At 36.0% G+C, this 17,923-nt stretch overlaps 1 protein-coding gene across 1 annotated transcript; it reads left to right on the plus strand.

Annotated features, from left to right (window-relative positions):
* Window positions 1–3,794: 3,794 nt before the first annotated feature.
* Window positions 3,795–12,566, plus strand: LOC129748613 (arginine-glutamic acid dipeptide repeats protein). Its single transcript, XM_055743275.1, has 5 exons — window positions 3,795–4,244; window positions 11,035–11,222; window positions 11,291–11,392; window positions 11,453–12,225; window positions 12,287–12,566. Exons 1-5 carry the CDS (start codon window positions 4,102–4,104, stop codon window positions 12,446–12,448), a joined length of 1,368 nt encoding a protein of 455 aa, XP_055599250.1. The 5' UTR covers window positions 3,795–4,101; the 3' UTR covers window positions 12,449–12,566.
* Window positions 12,567–17,923: the final 5,357 nt, after the last annotated feature.

The raw sequence follows: 17,923 nt of genomic DNA on the forward strand, positions 1-17,923 counted from the left end.
CCCTAACATCTCAACATTAAAAAAAATCATAACTCGCTTACAAACCATCAAACGTTTTAGGTGTCTGTTCACTGGTTTTTTTTTAAATGTAAAGCTTGCTTTATTGAGAATTGGAACAAATATTAGCTCAAATTATGGCGGTCCTGGTGGACAGATTTGGAAGTTCTTGGCATCCACACGTGTTGGAAATTTTGTCAGCTCTACGTATGTGTTTTTGACATTCCGCAAATCGACTGTACTTTGCCAGCAATAAACATGGAAGCCGAAAGAAGGGAAAAAATCTGCACAGTTTTTTTTTGTGAAATCCGTTGTGGTCTGCATCTAGGCTAGCTAAAAAGCTGAAATTGCCCGTTATCTTTATCAAACTGCGTAAGGAAACATTGACGACGATTTGGAAGCCTCAAGCCAATCGTTGGAGTGGAACTATCGACCAAAAACAGCGTAAGGTTTGGAAGACGATTAAAAGGAATTCCAATCTGTCGGACCGTGATTTGGCCAGAAAATCCGGTGCTGCCCATAGTACCGTGAGAGGAGTTCGACTCCGGGAAGGACTCAAGTCGTAAAGAGCTAGCAAACAGCCAAATCGGACTATAAAACCGAATAGTGTGGCCAAGATCCGTGCTCAGAAGCTATATGACCAGGTGCTGATTAAGTTCGACGGGTGTCTTCTGATGGACCTATGTTAAGGCTGACTTTTGGCAAATCCCAGGTCAAAAATTTTACTTTGCTACGGCTCGGAGGATGTTCCAGCCGAATTCGAATTGGTTTATGCCGACAAATTTGCTTGAAAATTTATGATTTGTCAGGGCATTTACAGCTAAGGCAAAAAACGAAAGTTTTCGTTACAAATTAGACAATGGCGTCGGAGCCATACCAAAAAAAGTGTCTCCAAAAATGAATTTCGGCGATCATTTGATCCCACGACCATCCCGTAATGTTTTGGCCAGATTTGACAAGCTGTCATTACAGCTAAAACGGTTTGTTCCGAAAAGCTTTACTGCCTAACTGCTTCCAATTCTGCCTTATTAAGAAATACTGGGCAATCAGGAAGAGGAGAATCAAGGCAAAGGGAAAGGTTGTCTACTAAGACATCAATCAGATGAAGACCTGGTGGAATAAGATAGCTACAACGATGGACGAAGAAGGTGTGCGCCGGCATAAGCCGTGTTTCAGGAAAAATTCGAGAATTCCTTAGAAACCGTGAAAAATAATTGCATCTGTATTTTTTCTTAAAAGTATGTAGAAAATGCTTCATTTATGTATATGAAAAAAGATCTGGAATCCAAAAATAAATAACTGAAATATGTACAGGCAATTGGTTTTTGTTCCTATTCTAAATAAAGCAAGCTTTGAATCTGACAGAAATTGCACGTTATTTGATATAATATTATAGGAGTGCATGACTTGGTGAGCATTTTTGCTGAAGACACCATTTGTCTACCTTCTATTTATAAGTCTCTTCGTAAATTATTTTGTCACGATAAAGTTCTGTTCTGGACCACTGTCCAATGTCCAGAAAATTTCTGATCAAGTAGGTCGTGGACTGTATTTTTGCAAGGAAAAATAAGTATCGAAAAATAAGCACTTTCCGATACTGTTTTCACTAAAGAAACTATAGTAAACTATAGTTAACTATAGGTTCGTTAGTTTTCACTGTCAAAAAGTTCCCATTTCAGTACAAAAGTTATTATTCTTATCGAGGATCCTAAAGAGTTCAAAATGAATTTTTATGAGATTTAATTCTCGGACATTAAAATAAGGAAATTCAAATCTTAAGGAGAATAGAAACATTTATTTTACTTAGTAATTTGTGCGGTTCATATAATAGCTTCTGCTAATCGATGACGCGTCAGTGCTTTCTACTTTCATTTTCACCCAAAGGTAAACTAATCAACAGGGTTCATACGATGCCGCTGGTAGACTTCCACTTTTGCTTAAATAAATCAAATACAATAGAAGAAGAAAAAATATCTGTATCGTTAAGTAAAAGAAAGATGCTAACTAGCTGTTCCAATAAAACCCGGGGCACTTTCTATGTACAGTCAATCACAGGAAGAATCCACGCTCGATTTGCGTCCACCGCATCGCTCAATTTCCGATAACTAGTGTCAATCCCTGTTTGTTGGACATTGGAAAAGTTCACCACGTCAAGTGCAAATTGTTCTATTTAGTTCATCGGTGGCCCAGATTTGATAGGGGCAGTCACGCAGTAGATGGACACCACTAGTTACTGTGCTTCTGCTTGAGCCGATCGAATCAACACTGTTCAACGCAAGAGAAATCTTATGAAAAAAGTTTCAAATGATTTAAACCATCCATTTTCTGCGTTTTCTAGATAACTATAACTATTTCATTAGATATTATCTGAGAAAGATTTGTACCTTTTTAATTTTTGTTATTTGCAGTTATTGTAATTTTTGTAGTTTTTGTAATTTTTATAGTTTTTGTCATTTATGTCATTTTTGTCTTTTTTGTCTTTTTTGTCATTTTTGTCATTTTTGTCATTTTTGTCATTTTTGTCATTTTTGTCATTTTTGTCATTTTTGTCATTTTTGTCATTTTTGTCATTTTTGTCATTTTTGTCATTTTTGTCATTTTTGTCATTTTTGTCATTTTTGTCATTTTTGTCATTTTTGTCAATTTTGTCATTTTTGTCATTTTTGTCATTTTTGTCATTTTTGTCATTTTTGTCATTTTTGTCATTTTTGTCATTTTTGTCATTTTTGTCATTTTTGTCATTTTTGTCATTTTTGTCATTTTTGTCATTTTTGTCATTTTTGTCATTTTTGTCATTTTTGTCATTTTTGTCATTTTTGTCATTTTTGTCATTTTTGTCATTTTTGTCATTTTTGTCATTTTTGTCATTTTTGTCATTTTTGTCATTTTTGTCATTTTTGTCATTTTTGTCATTTTTGTCATTTTTGTCATTTTTGTCATTTTTGTCATTTTTGTCAATTTTGTCATTTTTGTCATTTTTGTCATTTTTGTCATTTTTGTCATTTTTGTCATTTTTGTCATTTTTGTCATTTTTGTCATTTTTGTCATTTTTGTCATTTTTGTCATTTTTGTCATTTTTGTCATTTTTGTCATTTTTGTCATTTTTGTCATTTTTGTCATTTTTGTCATTTTTGTCATTTTTGTCATTTTTGTCATTTTTGTCATTTTTGTCATTTTTGTCATTTTTGTCATTTTTGTCATTTTTGTCATTTTTGTCATTTTTGTCATTTTTGTCATTTTTGTCATTTTTGTCATTTTTGTCATTTTTGTCATTTTTGTCATTTTTGTCATTTTTGTCATTTTTGTCATTTTTGTCATTTTTGTCATTTTTGTCATTTTTGTCATTTTTGTCATTTTTGTCATTTTTTGTCATTTTTGTCCTCCTGACACGTGTTTTTTTTTTCACAAAATCTTGCTGACCAGTGCCAATGATGAGCAAAGTGAAAAGAGACGCAGCGCCACAGGTAATTAACACCTATCGAAAGTGCTGGCCCAGAGCACGCATGCTAATGTAGACAAGTATTTTTCGCATACGTCTGATGTGGTTTAACGGAAAAGGAGGAAGCCCAATTTCAAACCGAACGACGACGACGCTGCTCACGTAGTGGTAAGCCGACGACGACTAGGATGTTGATGACGTTCCGGCCAACTAAAGGCCGTCGCCGTCGTCCGGACAAACAAACACTAGCAGCCCCCACAGACCAAAGAAGATGGCGGAAGTGAGAGGCGCAGATAATCACCTCCCCAAAATGCAGCATCGCCCGGTAGAAAGCTGCCGGCCTGGTCACGTTTTCCGAGGGGACGCATCATTGCCATTTTAGGAGCAGTGAAAATGAAATTTCACCACTTCTAGATCTAGATCGCCGAGGGTCGGGTCTTCCTCGGGAGCACCAGTTTCGGCTATTGGTCATTTAATTTAGAGTTGACTCAGTAGATAGACGTTGTGCGAGTTTTCCAAAAGGCCAAGCCCCAAGCCATTCGCAGTGACTTCCTTCGGCGGAGGGGCGCAGGACCATGAGTGGTCGCATCTGATAAGAAATCGAAAGTGTTTTTGATAATTTAGTGCCATTGTTCGATAAAATTTAAATTCAAACGTCGACAAACATGAAAGCGGAAGTTCTACTACAAGGACTGTTGGTGGCTGCAGCAATTGTCGGAAATGTTCGAACTGGAACAGTAGGAATAAGTGCATACGCAAATGTGCCGACAGGAAAAGATGAATTAATTCAACGAAATTCCACAAATAAGTAGGTCTATATAAGTGAAAAATAATATGCAACAATGTATTAAAGACTCTTAATTCACGCATAGGGTTATAAAAACTTCAACAACACGAAGTTCAACGGTTCGGAAGTAGAAAATTTAGTTAAGGTGAATTTTAAGAATTGTAAATTTAATTTTCTAGATAACGCATGAGGGAATTAAAAATTTGGAGGTCTGGATTCTGGATTCATGAACCGAATTCAGAATTCAAGAATTGATTTTATTCCTCAATTGGGAAAAAGAAATACTCAATACAATATTAAAAATTTGGATCCAATGGGCGTTTGTGAAAAAAAATAAATTTTGAGTAAATAATAGAAAATGTTTAGTTATGCGTTGAGTTACTTTTCGTGTAATTTTCAGATTTTGAAAATTGATTCTTCACAATTTATCACAAAGACATCATAGTCATAAACTCTGTGTTTCGTGTTTTGACAGTCTACAGATGCAGAAATGTGCCAAAATACGTCAACTTTCCAACCAATTTTTTTACAGGTTTATGTGGTGTGACTTAAACAATTTCATCGATTTAAAAGGACGATTTTTACACCACTTTCTTACATTTTTTGTAGTCATGATCTTAAAAAATAGATCCTTATGCCTAACGTATAGCTTCTAACTTCAGCTTCTTGGATACTAAGTGATTTTTTTTGTATACTGTAGCTGACCTACAGTCTTTTTTTTCCAGATTCTTTTTCGCAGACATTGCATCAATTGAATAATGGAAAACAGAAGTTTAGTAGGTGAATATTGTTTTAAAAACATATTTGAGATACATAAAGAAATTTCCAAAACTATACATTTTGTAAAAATCTGTTAAGAAACATGAAAGATTAAGAAAATTTTAGCGAAGAGTGTAAAAATTGACACTCAAGGATTGATAAGAGATTTTTTTTTGTCTGAACTTTCAGGGTTAGTCCATAAGAAAAGTAATTATGCAAAATTAAAGATTTTAAGAATTCATAAAGGGTCCAGAAGAAATTCTTTTATTTGGATACACCTGACATAAACTGCAAACCGCCGATCTTCCAATAGTATCACATTGACACCAAAGAGCGGATGAGGGTTAATGTAAGGTTGCCAGATTGCCCAGTTTTATCCGGGTTTGCCCGGATATTTAATACTAAATTTAAGAATTTCACCAATTTCATAACAAAATGCCTGGATTTTACCCGGATTTATTCACTTTCTTCGGCAAAATTATCCAACAAAAATCAACAAACATCTCCAAAACGAAATTTTTTGAGCAAGTTTTATAAAAATAATCATGAAAGGTTTTTTGGAAGCCTAAAATACGGTTCAAAATCTATCGATATGTTTTGATGAAAAAACTATTTTTTTTTTTCTTTATTTTTTGTTGAGGAACTTATGAGTTTTGATAAAATTTGCCCGGATATTGCCCGGATTCATGATCGTCAATTTGAAATCGAATGCTCGGATTTTGCCAGGTTTTTATATAAAAATTGCTCGGTTTGTCCGGTCCGGATACGTGCTGAAAAAATTCTGGCAATCTTAGGTTAATACAAGTCAGGGCCGTAGGAAGAACCGGCTCATGGGGGGTTTGGTAGCAAAATTTTTCCCATTACATTTTTGCTTTAACAATGCATAGGGGAGATTAGTGCATAAAGAGCACCCGGGGCATAATAAGCACTCCACTTTTCTACAAAAGTACATATTTTCATAAATAATCTTTCATGAGGATTAGTTGCGTACTTCCAATAGTATTAATTTACCAGCAAAAAAATCTCCTTATCATTTTTACAGAAATATTCTAGAACAACCAACTCGGTTCTCAAGTAACTAAAATATTATAATTTTTAGGCACTGGAAAATAAGCTTTTATGATCGTTAAATCATCTTAATCTATAATGTACGCACTGCAACATGATGAACACACTGTTACTCAATTTTCACCATCATTAAATTTTTGGGTTTTCACTATAATCAATTTTAAAACACCTTTTTACTTTAAATAGTTGATTCGGGGCGAACAGAGCACAATTATTCGGAGCACGATGAGCGTTTTCTGCCATAGCATCTAGCAGCGAATTCAACTCGATGTAGTCAACTGAATGATAGAGCTACGCCTCACCGTTTAGTGTAAAATGCATCGATCATGAGTGGTAAATGAAGAAAAATCACCTCGAACAGGTATCGAACTCGAGCCTACTGATTACCTCTCCGACATCTAACCAATAGGCCAAATCGTCAGACGAAACAAGTCAAGCTGTAGCTCTATTATTCAGTTGACTTCATCGAGTGAAATTCGCTGCTAGATTCCACGGCAGAAAACGCTCATCGTGCCCCGTTTAATGTTGCTTATACTACCCCAGTGTTGGTTCTCATTATGCCCCTACAGTGACTGATTTTCAGCTTTCGGAAAAATTTTTAAAATACATATTTAAACGTTTTTATCCAGCTTTTCAAGAATAATCCAGTTAGAAAATAGACTTTTCTAGTGTCGCGACAACGACGTCAGTCACATATTATAGCTGTTTTCTATGGTTAAATAAGCGTCTTCCTTATGGTGGCCATTATGCCCTTATCTCCCCTACATAACAAATAGTAAAAAAAAATTAAAGGTTCTCTACAGTTATTCAGGTTTGAGTTATTTAACATTATTCAGTATATATTGATAGTTCTACACGAACACCACCTTAGCAGAAGGCCTCAGCCCTAACCTCAAACCATGGGTGAACAAAATCGTTTTTGAGAAGGGCGCACGCGATTTTTCGGTACTAATATCGATTAATTCGCCCTGTGGAAAAGCGATACACAGATGCTCGTGTTGATTTTTTTTTTTGACTGTTCAGGGTTGCCAAGTGCATTGATATTTGGAAATGATTATATTTTTAAATTGCATTTTTGTTGAAAGCCTTTTCATGAGTATTGAGAATTTGCAACTTTCCCGTAGATTTCGATTCGAATGTGAAATTTAACGCATAATTTATCTGAACGAATCAACAACTGTTTGTATCGCACACTTAAACGATGCAGCGAATTATGTGGATATGTTAAAATAATAAGAGCATGTAGGCGATTTTTTTGAAAGTCAACATAGACGAGGCTTTCATTAATTTACATGTTTGTAACAGTGAATGATTTTGCATTCGTTTAGAAGTTAGAAACAACTTTTTTAAATCTACGCAGCAGTACATGAAAATATATTTCAGATTTTTTGAATTCACCTTGAAAATTCATTAGCAAAAGATGGCTTACCTTCATCCATTGAGGGACGTCTCGTTATGAATTCAAATGTTTAGTTGTTGATAGTTGAAAAATTAAATCAATTCAGAAAGATTATAATTATTTTAAGACAAGCAAATACTGATTTTAGTAACGCATCAAGCATCACTGGTAAGGCCGCCAGCAAATCAAAATTTGAGATTATGGATGAGGGCAATTTTTCGCCAATACTATCGCCTGTATATACCCTATAGTAAGGTTTTTTTTCTGACTTTCGAAAATAGTTTTAGCAGTCAAGAATTTTGAAAACATAAATAAGAGATTTGAAGATTTCATTATAAGCAAAACTTTTTATACTGGTAAGTTATCGGTTAATTATTATCAACTATTGAGAAATAAAAGTAAGAGATTAAGTTTGCTGGTCAAATCAGATTTGTTTTCTACTCTTGTATTAAAGATTTTAGTTTGAAGCTTTGTTTACGAAGAATCTGTAATGTAAATAATGTTAAACAAAAAACCAGTAAAATATGTTTTAAGTTAGGGTTGCCATCCGTCCCGCAAAAGCGGGACATGTCCCGCTTTTTTGTTGAATGTCCCGCCGTCCCGCTTTTTCCTCGAAATGTCCCGCTTTTTTTCTTGAAAAACTTTCACAAAGTTTACTGACTTAAACTGCAAAAAATCGAACTTTATTCTCAATTTGAATTCATTGGTTCAACATAGAAAATCTTTCAAATATGTCCTTCAGTCATTGCAGCTTCATTAAACGAGCTGAAAGGTTTTTACTTAAAAACACTTGAACATTTTCAAATAAGAAGATCTTAAGAAGCTATCTTTATTCCTACTTTTATCTCTATGGAGATTTTGTCATTTTATAAAATAATTACTTTATATCTCATTTGAATGTTGATCAATCTTATTCTCTTTTGTATGAGAATTAATCATTTAAAAAAAATTATTGATCAAAATAGCAATTTTTCATGAAAAAGAGCTTATTTAAAAGGCTTATAATTCATATATGACTTCAAAAACCTTCATGAAACTTTCACAGTTTTCCTTAAAAAATTTTTGCTCAAATTCATTTCCACGAAGTTATTGTTGTTTTTTTTGCTGAGTAATTAAGGACATTTCACATAAAATAAGTATTGTTTCAGGCTATCAAACCTGCGATTTCTTATTTTTTGGAATTTTAAATTCAAATTTTCCCACTGTGCAATGCTTTGTTAAGAACTTTGTGATGAAGAAAATATTGTTCAAATTGCTTCCAAATAACTATAGATCTTAATTTTTTCACCTAAATCTTTATTAAATTGCCTTATACACCGCATTTTTTGACTCACTTGTTCAAAGTATGTAAATAGGAAAGTTTTCTTGAGTTTTTTAAATTTTTACGCTATATCAAATCCTCCGTTTACAAGTAGTTAATTCGCGAGAACTGTGGAAAATAACCGTGCTTATTGCAAAAAAAAAACGTTCAAATAGAAGTAATATAAGAAACAATGAGCAAAATCAATTCACGTTGAACATAAATCCTTACGGTGCTCTCAATGAACAACTTAGGCTGATAGTAAACGTATAAGTTTGGCTAAAAAATCAAGGTTTTCTTTCAAGAGTTTTTCAATGTCCTGATTTTATCGGCTGTGTCCCGCTTTTTTCGCGAAATGTCCCGCTTTTTTTCGTGAAATGTCCCGCTTTTTTCTAAAAGTATCTGGCAAGCCTATTTTAAGTTGACTTTTATCTGAAAATAGAATACAGGTTCTTTGAACACAAAAAGTAATAAATATTAATTTGATTTGTGTTCCAAACTGACTCTGATTGAATATAAAATTTTAATTTTGAATCCAGTATCGAAACTATGTAACTGCGATCGCTTGTAATTTGAAACCTTATGAAATTCTCACATAGATGTTTTAATCTTGATTATAAAACTTGACTTCAAGCTGAATTTGAATTTTCAATTTTGATACCGATTCTCAGTACTGCCTTTTAAACCTGAGTTCGAAATATGTATTCCGAATTCTAAACGATTTTTAAATCGAAGTTCCAGATAATTCTTGCGAATTATGAACCAATAAGTGAAATTTGGATCAAAGTTCCAACCAGAAATAACTGGTTGAAAAGAAAATATTCAAAATTACAAACCATTTTGAAGATTTGAAATTTGAACTTTTAATTCTGATGCAGAATTGGAACTAAAGAATGTTTCATAATGGTGATCCAGAATTGTAAAATCTGAAACAGTTTCATCATCCACATTTTTATTTGAATTCTAAATTTTTGGCTTTCAATGTGAATTTATTCGAAATTCAACTTGAGAATCTGAATGAAAATTTTGGCTGATGAAACTGTTTCAGGTTTTACACTTCTGGATCACCATTATGAAACTTTCTTTAGTTCCAATTCTGCATTAGAATTAAAAAAAAAAATTTTAAATATTCATAATGGTTTTTTTTTTTTTATTTTGAATATGTTCTTTTCATCATCCAAAATGATGAGTATCTAATATAGAAGTTTGAAATGCAAAACCAAGATTCGAATGATGATTTTTTCCCAATTTGGATCATCCAAACTGAACTTCAGTAAAAAAAACTGAAGACAGAATCCGAATTCTTAACACAGACATCAAATTTTAATGTAAATAAGCAAGTTTGGAACCATAAAATCCGGAATTATTCTAACCTAACTTAGGTTACCTAAGCTTTCCAAATATTTCCGCAATTATCCGGGCCGTGCAAATCAGGGGCCAATATCAAAGTTATTAGATTAAAATAATGAAGAAAAACAATTGACTTATGTTTAACGAAAAACACCAATCGATTTTGAATCACATTTAAAAAAATAATCCACATTATTTTTGATGAAATGAATTTTAAAAAAAAATTAAGACTAGAGTACATTGTTTTAAAACCTCAATTTCAATTTTTGTTTGATTCAGCAAGTAATATGCAAAAACTCGGGCAAAATCTGGGCGATTTGACATGCTTATTGGAATTCTATATTCCGGACTGAATTTCAATCTACAAGTTTAACATTTTTCGAAAAACTGTAGTAGAATTATGGACCCTGGATCAGATTTCGAGGTTTAGGCTTTGGTTCTGAGTCAAGATTGTTACACTTGACGAATCATTTTATTCGTTCATCAAAATTTAATTAGGAATTTGTAATTTTGAATTTAGAGAAAAACATTTTACATGGCATTTTTGGACCGTCATGGGGGGGGGGGGTTCTAACTACCAACCCCCTCCCTTCGGCCATGATGCAAGTTAAGTGCAGCGGTTGTAATAAATTTGATTCAAATAGGACTTATTATCCATAGCTTTTACGCTAACCTAGTAAGGTCGCAAGGAACGTCACTGACAAATGTTGGGCCCATAGATTTCAGTTCATCTTCAGCAGAAAAACTTAAAAAACATGTAAGAAATTACAATCTAAGGAAAACGTGTATCATTACGATATATCATGCAGAAAAATTAAGGAAGAGAAATCAAAAAAAAAATTCCACGCTGTCGTGCCGTATTTGGAATCTATTGCCTTTTCCCATCATTTCGCTCGCCAAACTAGTTGAAAATATGTTTGATATTTTTCTTTCAGCTTGGACGTGAATCAAGGCACCGGACGTGCCAGCATCGGAGGGTACCAGTTCCCTTACAACGGATTCCTCAGCAAACCGATAGGTTATCGTACCAGTAGCTACCAGGATAGCTACAAATCCCCAAAGTATATCGTCTATCCCAGCAATTATCAATCGGTAGACGATGGCTCAATGCAGAAGAAAAATAGTAAACAGCTTCATTATTGCTAAGTATCATAGTTTTGAACATTTCAACTGACTTTCATCATTTCACAGATATGGCCATGGATCGATTTGCCCCTGGAGAGGCCTATGGTGGAACCGTTTACAAAATATTGAAAGCCAAACAAAAAGGATATCAGTATCCAAAACCCAGTGGTACGTCAAATATTTGTTGTTAATTTTGGAAAACCAAAAAATATTTATTGTCTACCACAGGTCCGGCTTTGGACGATAGCGCGCCGAGCTCCGCAAATGCTCCCTCGATGCCTTCGGCTCCAGCAGCAACTACAGTGCAAGCACTTCCACCTCCAATTACACCGCCACAGCTTCCTCCAATCATTGTAGCTCCGACGCCTGTTCCAACCCTAAAAGCAGCAGATGTCAGCAATTCAGCAGCTCCCGTAAGCAGTTACCTGCCACCCTCACTGACCGAGCTACACAAATTCCCACCAAATAGCGACCTCAGTTGGAACTCCGATATGGATGCACCCAGCTACAGTAGCATGCTCAGTAGCTATCTGGGACCTGAGCCTCCAAACGGCACCTCCGCGGAAAATGACGATATGGTTGGTACGATTGCCGTTGGACCTGGACATCCTCAGTATCTGCCTCCGAACACAAACTATCTCCCTCCGCAGATGATGGACACCGCACCCAAAGCCATGCCCCAAATGGACTCGATGCCTCAAATGGCTCCAATGTCAGCGATGGCTCCGATGGCCCCAATGGACCCGATTCCACCGGAAATGTTCCAGTTTAACGGCTACCACGACTATCCACCGGAATATTGGTTCGATCCACATCATGATGAAACTACCACTACAACAACAACCGCAGCCCCGGCACCGGTTAACGTTGGAAGCCCCCGAGTCAAGAACTACAGCTACTACTACATCAGTCGAACGCTGTGGTACGTTCCACTGTACTTCACCCTATACTTCTGTTTCTACGTGCTGATTTTAATCCTCCGATCGATTGCCAGACACAAGGTATAAATTTCCTAAAGTTTTTTGTGAATTTTGTTATTAATAACACCTTTCAACTCCCCAGGTCAACATTCCCAATCAATGGGTAGGATCGCGATCCTTCGACACGATGCCTAGGTGGAACAATGAACAGGTGATGCACAAAACCAATGTGATGACCAGCTTCGTGATGCGACAGATTGAAGATTTCGCACAAAAGTACTATAACCCAGAGAAGGAGGAATAGCTGTCGATCGTCGTGACGTTAGGTTAAGACTAGAACCAATTATTGCTCATTAGACATTGCTTCAACGTCAAAATCAGCCGAATCAGGTCGTGTTGAAGAATGTTTACTGAACAATGAACGCCTGAAACTGTTATCGAAATGTCGAATAAATTCTATGTTTAGCGAATGTTTTTTGAATGAGATTTTTGTAATAATTTGAAACTAAATGACCTCCACACCCAAAACTTCAAGCACCACGTCTCAAGCTCAGGAAAGTAAATCGAGTAGAACTGATAATGATAACTGGTTTATTAACTATTGTTTATATAACTATTGTTTAACACGTTCGTCGCCACGGGACCCACATTCGTGTGACGGGTGTATTTCATGGGCGCCCCGTCACATCGAAAAGCGTGTGATGCTCTCTTACTTGAGTTAATCGCTTAGCTTCGCCAAACGTTTCAAATATTGGAGTTCTCCCTCTTTGCTTTCTCTCTCCGAGAATTACTTTCGGCTCGGCTAGTAAAACTAACCAAAATGGGACCCATAAACGGATGACGGCTCTCTTACGCAAGATAGCCGCTCAGTTTTTCCACGCATTGTAAATCTGGAGCTCTCTCGCTCTCCTTTCACGCTCCGAGATTCCATTTGGGCGACGAACGTGTTAACACCACAGAGAACCAGAGAACGGGCCCCGAACAAATATGTGTCGAATCCGTGTGTAAGAATTTGAATCGTCGGCCATTTTAAAACCGTTAAAATTGGCCTAAAAACAGCACCATCTAGTGGCTCTTAGCTAAGTGACTCAGCTGTTGTTATTGATTTTTTTTGTCAACAGTTGAGAACACTCAGAACATAAATAACCCAAAATTTACTTCCAGGTCGCACCAAAACAGAATCCAGCTAGTTTTCTTTTTTTTTTGGGTGTAGAAAAAGCAACATAATGAAATTTGCAGAAGGAAGTATATGCCCTTTTAACAAAATCTTTTTCTTTTGGCAATGTTGCCTCATTTGGTACTCGTTTTGTATTGAGCCACTGATTTTGTTTGAGAAAAAAGCAAACATTATTTAGTTGTTTGAAGAGAAAGTTCATATAAGATTTTAATTATGTGACTGTTTTAATATGAATTATAATTTCAAAAATAGTTCAGACAACATTTGCCGCAGGATTTCTGTATGATGTGCTAATTTATGATACCCCTCTAATGGATAACCTCTACTTTTTGTTTAGGATCAGATTTTTTTAATCAAATTTCACTCATAACGAAACATTTCAAATCTAATTAATCGAAAGTATCACCACCCATCTTCGTTCGAACATTGCGAAATTCAAACATGCAAACATCGCGTCATTTCTGCCAGGATAGGACTTCAGTACCTACTTCCGAAAATATTCGAAAATTGGAATAGATTCTTAATATAGAATTTGGCCTCTTTGACAAAGCAAAGTAATTTTTACACACGGTTGGGGCTCCAGCCCGAACTCTGGTTCTCTGTGTTAACACTTAGCGATAAATATGAGAACGCAATGGCTTCTCAACCGTTTCTAATGACGATCAAGATAACTCGCTTTAAATTATTTTCTCTCAGTCAGTTTTAGTTCTGAGAATATTCTCCTACAGAACAGGAAGCGAGCAAGAGAGATTTCTTTTTTTCCATCTATTGGCGTCAGGGTTGCCCATTTTTTTCATAAATCACTGGGGAACTGGTGAAATAAATCAGACTTAATCAGGCTACTTCAAAGTAACGGAAATTTCGCTGAATGTGATGACCTTTTTTTAGTCGTTGCTCCACATTTTCACTTTTTCACTTCAGGCAATCAGGCATATTTTCAAAAATAAGGGAAATTCAAAGGCTTATCAGGTTGTCCGCCTGAGCCTCGAAAAATCCGGCAAATCCTGAAAATTCAGACACATTGGCATCTCTAATTGGCTTCCATCCTGACTCTCCGCTCTCACCCAGTAAGCGCGTCCTCTCAAAAATCGACAGAGCATGCAAAAAATTGAGAGTTGAGTCACCGAACTTAGAATAAAACGACTACCCAGTGAACATGAATCGACAGAGGTAACTCAAATCGACAGAGGGATCGTATCCATCTCTCTAACGCTGCATCATCTAATCGGCAGAGAGGAACACACCACACGCGTGCCATGGGTGAGTGTCACGAAATAATCTAAGACATGCCCTCCAGAGAAACACACGAACACAATCCGAATCGTGTTTGTATGTTTCCCTTCGAGACGCGTGTTTGCCTGCCTGAGAAGTCGACTGCTACGACTGCACCGTACGAGTGTACGATTCAAACTGATTTCGCATGTACGCATTCGTATTCGTTGCCTCTAAGTATCTCGGCAGGACAAACCGAATGAGAATATTTGCGTTCTTTGGAGTGTCGCCGAAATTAACCGTTTTATTCTAAGTTCGGTGACTCAACTCTCAATTATTTGCATGCTCTGTCGGTTTTTGAGAGGACGCGCTTACTGGGTAATTTCGGCGACACTCCAAAGAACGCAAGTATTCTCATTCGGTTTGTCCTGCCGAGATACTTAAAGCAACAAATACGAATGCGTACATGCGAAATCAGTTTGAATCGTACACTCGTACGGTGCAGTCGTAGCAGTCGACTTCTCAGGCAGGCAAACACGCGTCTCGAAGGGAAACATACAAACACGATTCGGATTGTGTTCGTGTGTTTCTCTGGAGGGCGTGTCTTAGATTATTTCGTGGCACTCACCCATGCCATGCGTATGGTGTGCAGGCTTGTAAGTGGTCACCATCGTTTGAATTTTTCCGGAGACAACCACCACACATCGTTCGTGACAATCGTGGAGAGCGCAATCGTTTGATCGGAGAGCAAAAAAATGTCAAACGAAATTTTGATCTTTTTTTGTGGTTAGTCGTTTTACTGTCATCCCTCTTGCGTAGATAATCGAGATAATCATTCCACATTGTTCGACCAATACATCCAAACATCACCCGGCGCTGCAGAGTGACGAATTTTTTTTCAACAGGAGGGAGTGAATAGAAAAGATTGCATTTGCTTATTGAGTCTGTAAGTTCTGCTGCGTGAAAGAGATAGGCGATGTCGTAAACTGTCGGGAATGATGGTCGTTTGACCATCAAATTATCCCTCTCGTGTACCAAGGCACGAAATTTCGTTCGAAAATCACACAAAGAAGAATGAATGTCGTTTCGTTTGATGGTAGTCGACTGTTCGGCAAGTTTTCGGTCGCATTCGTTTGATGGCACGAACAATGATACTGATAAAAGCAGGCTGTGCGACTGTCAGAGAAAATGTCGATGGTTTACAAGTCTGGGTGTGTTCCTCTCTGCCGATTAGATGATGCAAAATCGTTAGAGAGATCGATACGATCCCTCTGTTGATTTGAGTTATCTCTCTGTCGATTCATGTTTACTGGGTAGCTTCATGCGAAGTAGTGAGATATTTTCTCTCGTTCGTGAGCAAGAATTTATCCTCAACGTTTAAAGAGTCAATAAATTTGAATCGGAATGCACAACTTATCTAGAGCAAAATTGCAGTTGATAACTGCTGGTTTAGAGTGCTTGCGTATAAAAATAGCTCTCACGGATGTTTTGATCGTAAAATTCTATCGGAGGACAACGATTTTTGGATTCTATGCTCAAGCTCGGCATCGGAATTACTAAATTAATGAAAGCCATCACAAATTCACAGAATCTTCTAGAAGTTTGATAGTAGCATGTAGAGTAAGTGCTAACTCAAAAAAAAAACAATGATATGAACTGTCAAAATTGTTTATGTAAGATGAATTTTTAAAAAATGATTGGGAAGTTGACGTAATTTGGCACATTTTCGCGATTTTCAAAATCCGAAACACAGAATTTTTTATGAATTTTTCAAGGTAGCTGTTTTTCAAACCTTTTGTCAATTTTCAACTCGGTATCGAATTTTAAATACGGCAAATGCGCCAACATTGCTGTTTCAAGATAAACGCGTTCAAAGTTTGACAGCTCCATAAGCTCCCAGCAAAAATATTATTTCGTTTCCTTTATTTTCCGAAAACCAAATATTCTTTAAATAAATTTATACCATCGAAATGAAGGTCTTCGAACGTATTCACCCAGTTGATAACTCAGTTTGTTTACATTCGGCGCATTCGCCCTTTTAAAAATTTGCTACCGAATTTTTCAGATTAGATTTTCTTGCACTTAAATTCAACTTTGCACTGGATTTTGAGTATATTAACGCAAGATTTCCGCAATAAATTTATATTTACCAGGAAGATGATTTTCTATCAAATCTAGTGCTGGTATGATATTAGCGCTGCAATACTTCACACATATTTGATTATTAAACTATATTATATTAAACTAAAAGTAAATCCAAAGAATTAACGCGAACGATTGCGTTTTTGTCTGTTTTTGCTCATCCGCCGGTATTGAAATTATACAAAGTTTGCGTGTTTGGAGCAGATAGAAAAGAGTGTAGACAACGTTCAACGCCAAAATACTCAACTTTTGCGACATACCCTATGATTTGGTCGTTTTGGCCGCCAATTTCCACCCACTTTAAAATGAATAAGCAGCTGTTAGCGATAGTTTGCGCTGATTTGTGAATATTCAGAAAGTATGTCAATAACATTTCTGTTAAATACAAATTTTTTGCGGAACTTTGCGTTCATATACTCAAAATCTAGTACAAAGTTGAATTAAAATCTTAAAAAACCTGAGAAATGGCATATTGACAAAAGGTTCGGAAAACAGTTAAATTTGAAAATTGTCCAGAACTTCTGTTTTGTTTATTGACAATCTGAAGATGCAAAAACGTGTCGAATTTCGTCTATTTTTCAAAGTTTATCTGGTGTGACTTAATCAATTTTGACGGTTCGTTGATTGAAAAATTTGGTTTTCTCACTACAGCTTTCTTGGACACTGAGTGAAATTTTTACCATTCCGTAGCTGATCTATAGCCTTTTTTCGAAGCATTTTTTTCGAATTTTTTTTTCGTAGAGTTTGAAAAACTGAAGGTGAATTTGGTTATCTGAGAAACCTATTTGAGTTAAATTACGAGGTTTTCAAAACTATAAACTTTGCAAAAATCGGTTGGGAAACATGAGAGATATAGTGTCGTGATCTACCGAAATGAATCTAAGACTCTTTCCTTTCGATTGGCAGAAATGAAAACTTCTGAAGCAATCTAGACTTTCACGGGTTTACTTTTCCCGATGTTGCCGATGCAAAAATAGTTTCACGAATGATCTGGGTGCGCTCTTCTTATATCGTCAAATACCCGAGCGTCAGAGAAATGGGCGTAGCAAAATCGATGGGTTTTTTTATCTCTGGATTAAAAGTGATATAGGAGTAGACTTTTCGTTCAGAACCTTTTCTGCTTTAAATGCATATGGATGATCTATTATAGCTACTTTCTATTGATTTGTTTGTCTTCTACTTTTTCGTCTATATACTCTACATATTGGATATACTCAGTAGTGTCAAATTGAAATTTCTTGGAAGGAT

This window comes from Uranotaenia lowii, chromosome 2, assembly GCF_029784155.1.
Source record: "Uranotaenia lowii strain MFRU-FL chromosome 2, ASM2978415v1, whole genome shotgun sequence".
NCBI classification, from domain to species: Eukaryota; Metazoa; Arthropoda; class Insecta; order Diptera; family Culicidae; genus Uranotaenia; species Uranotaenia lowii.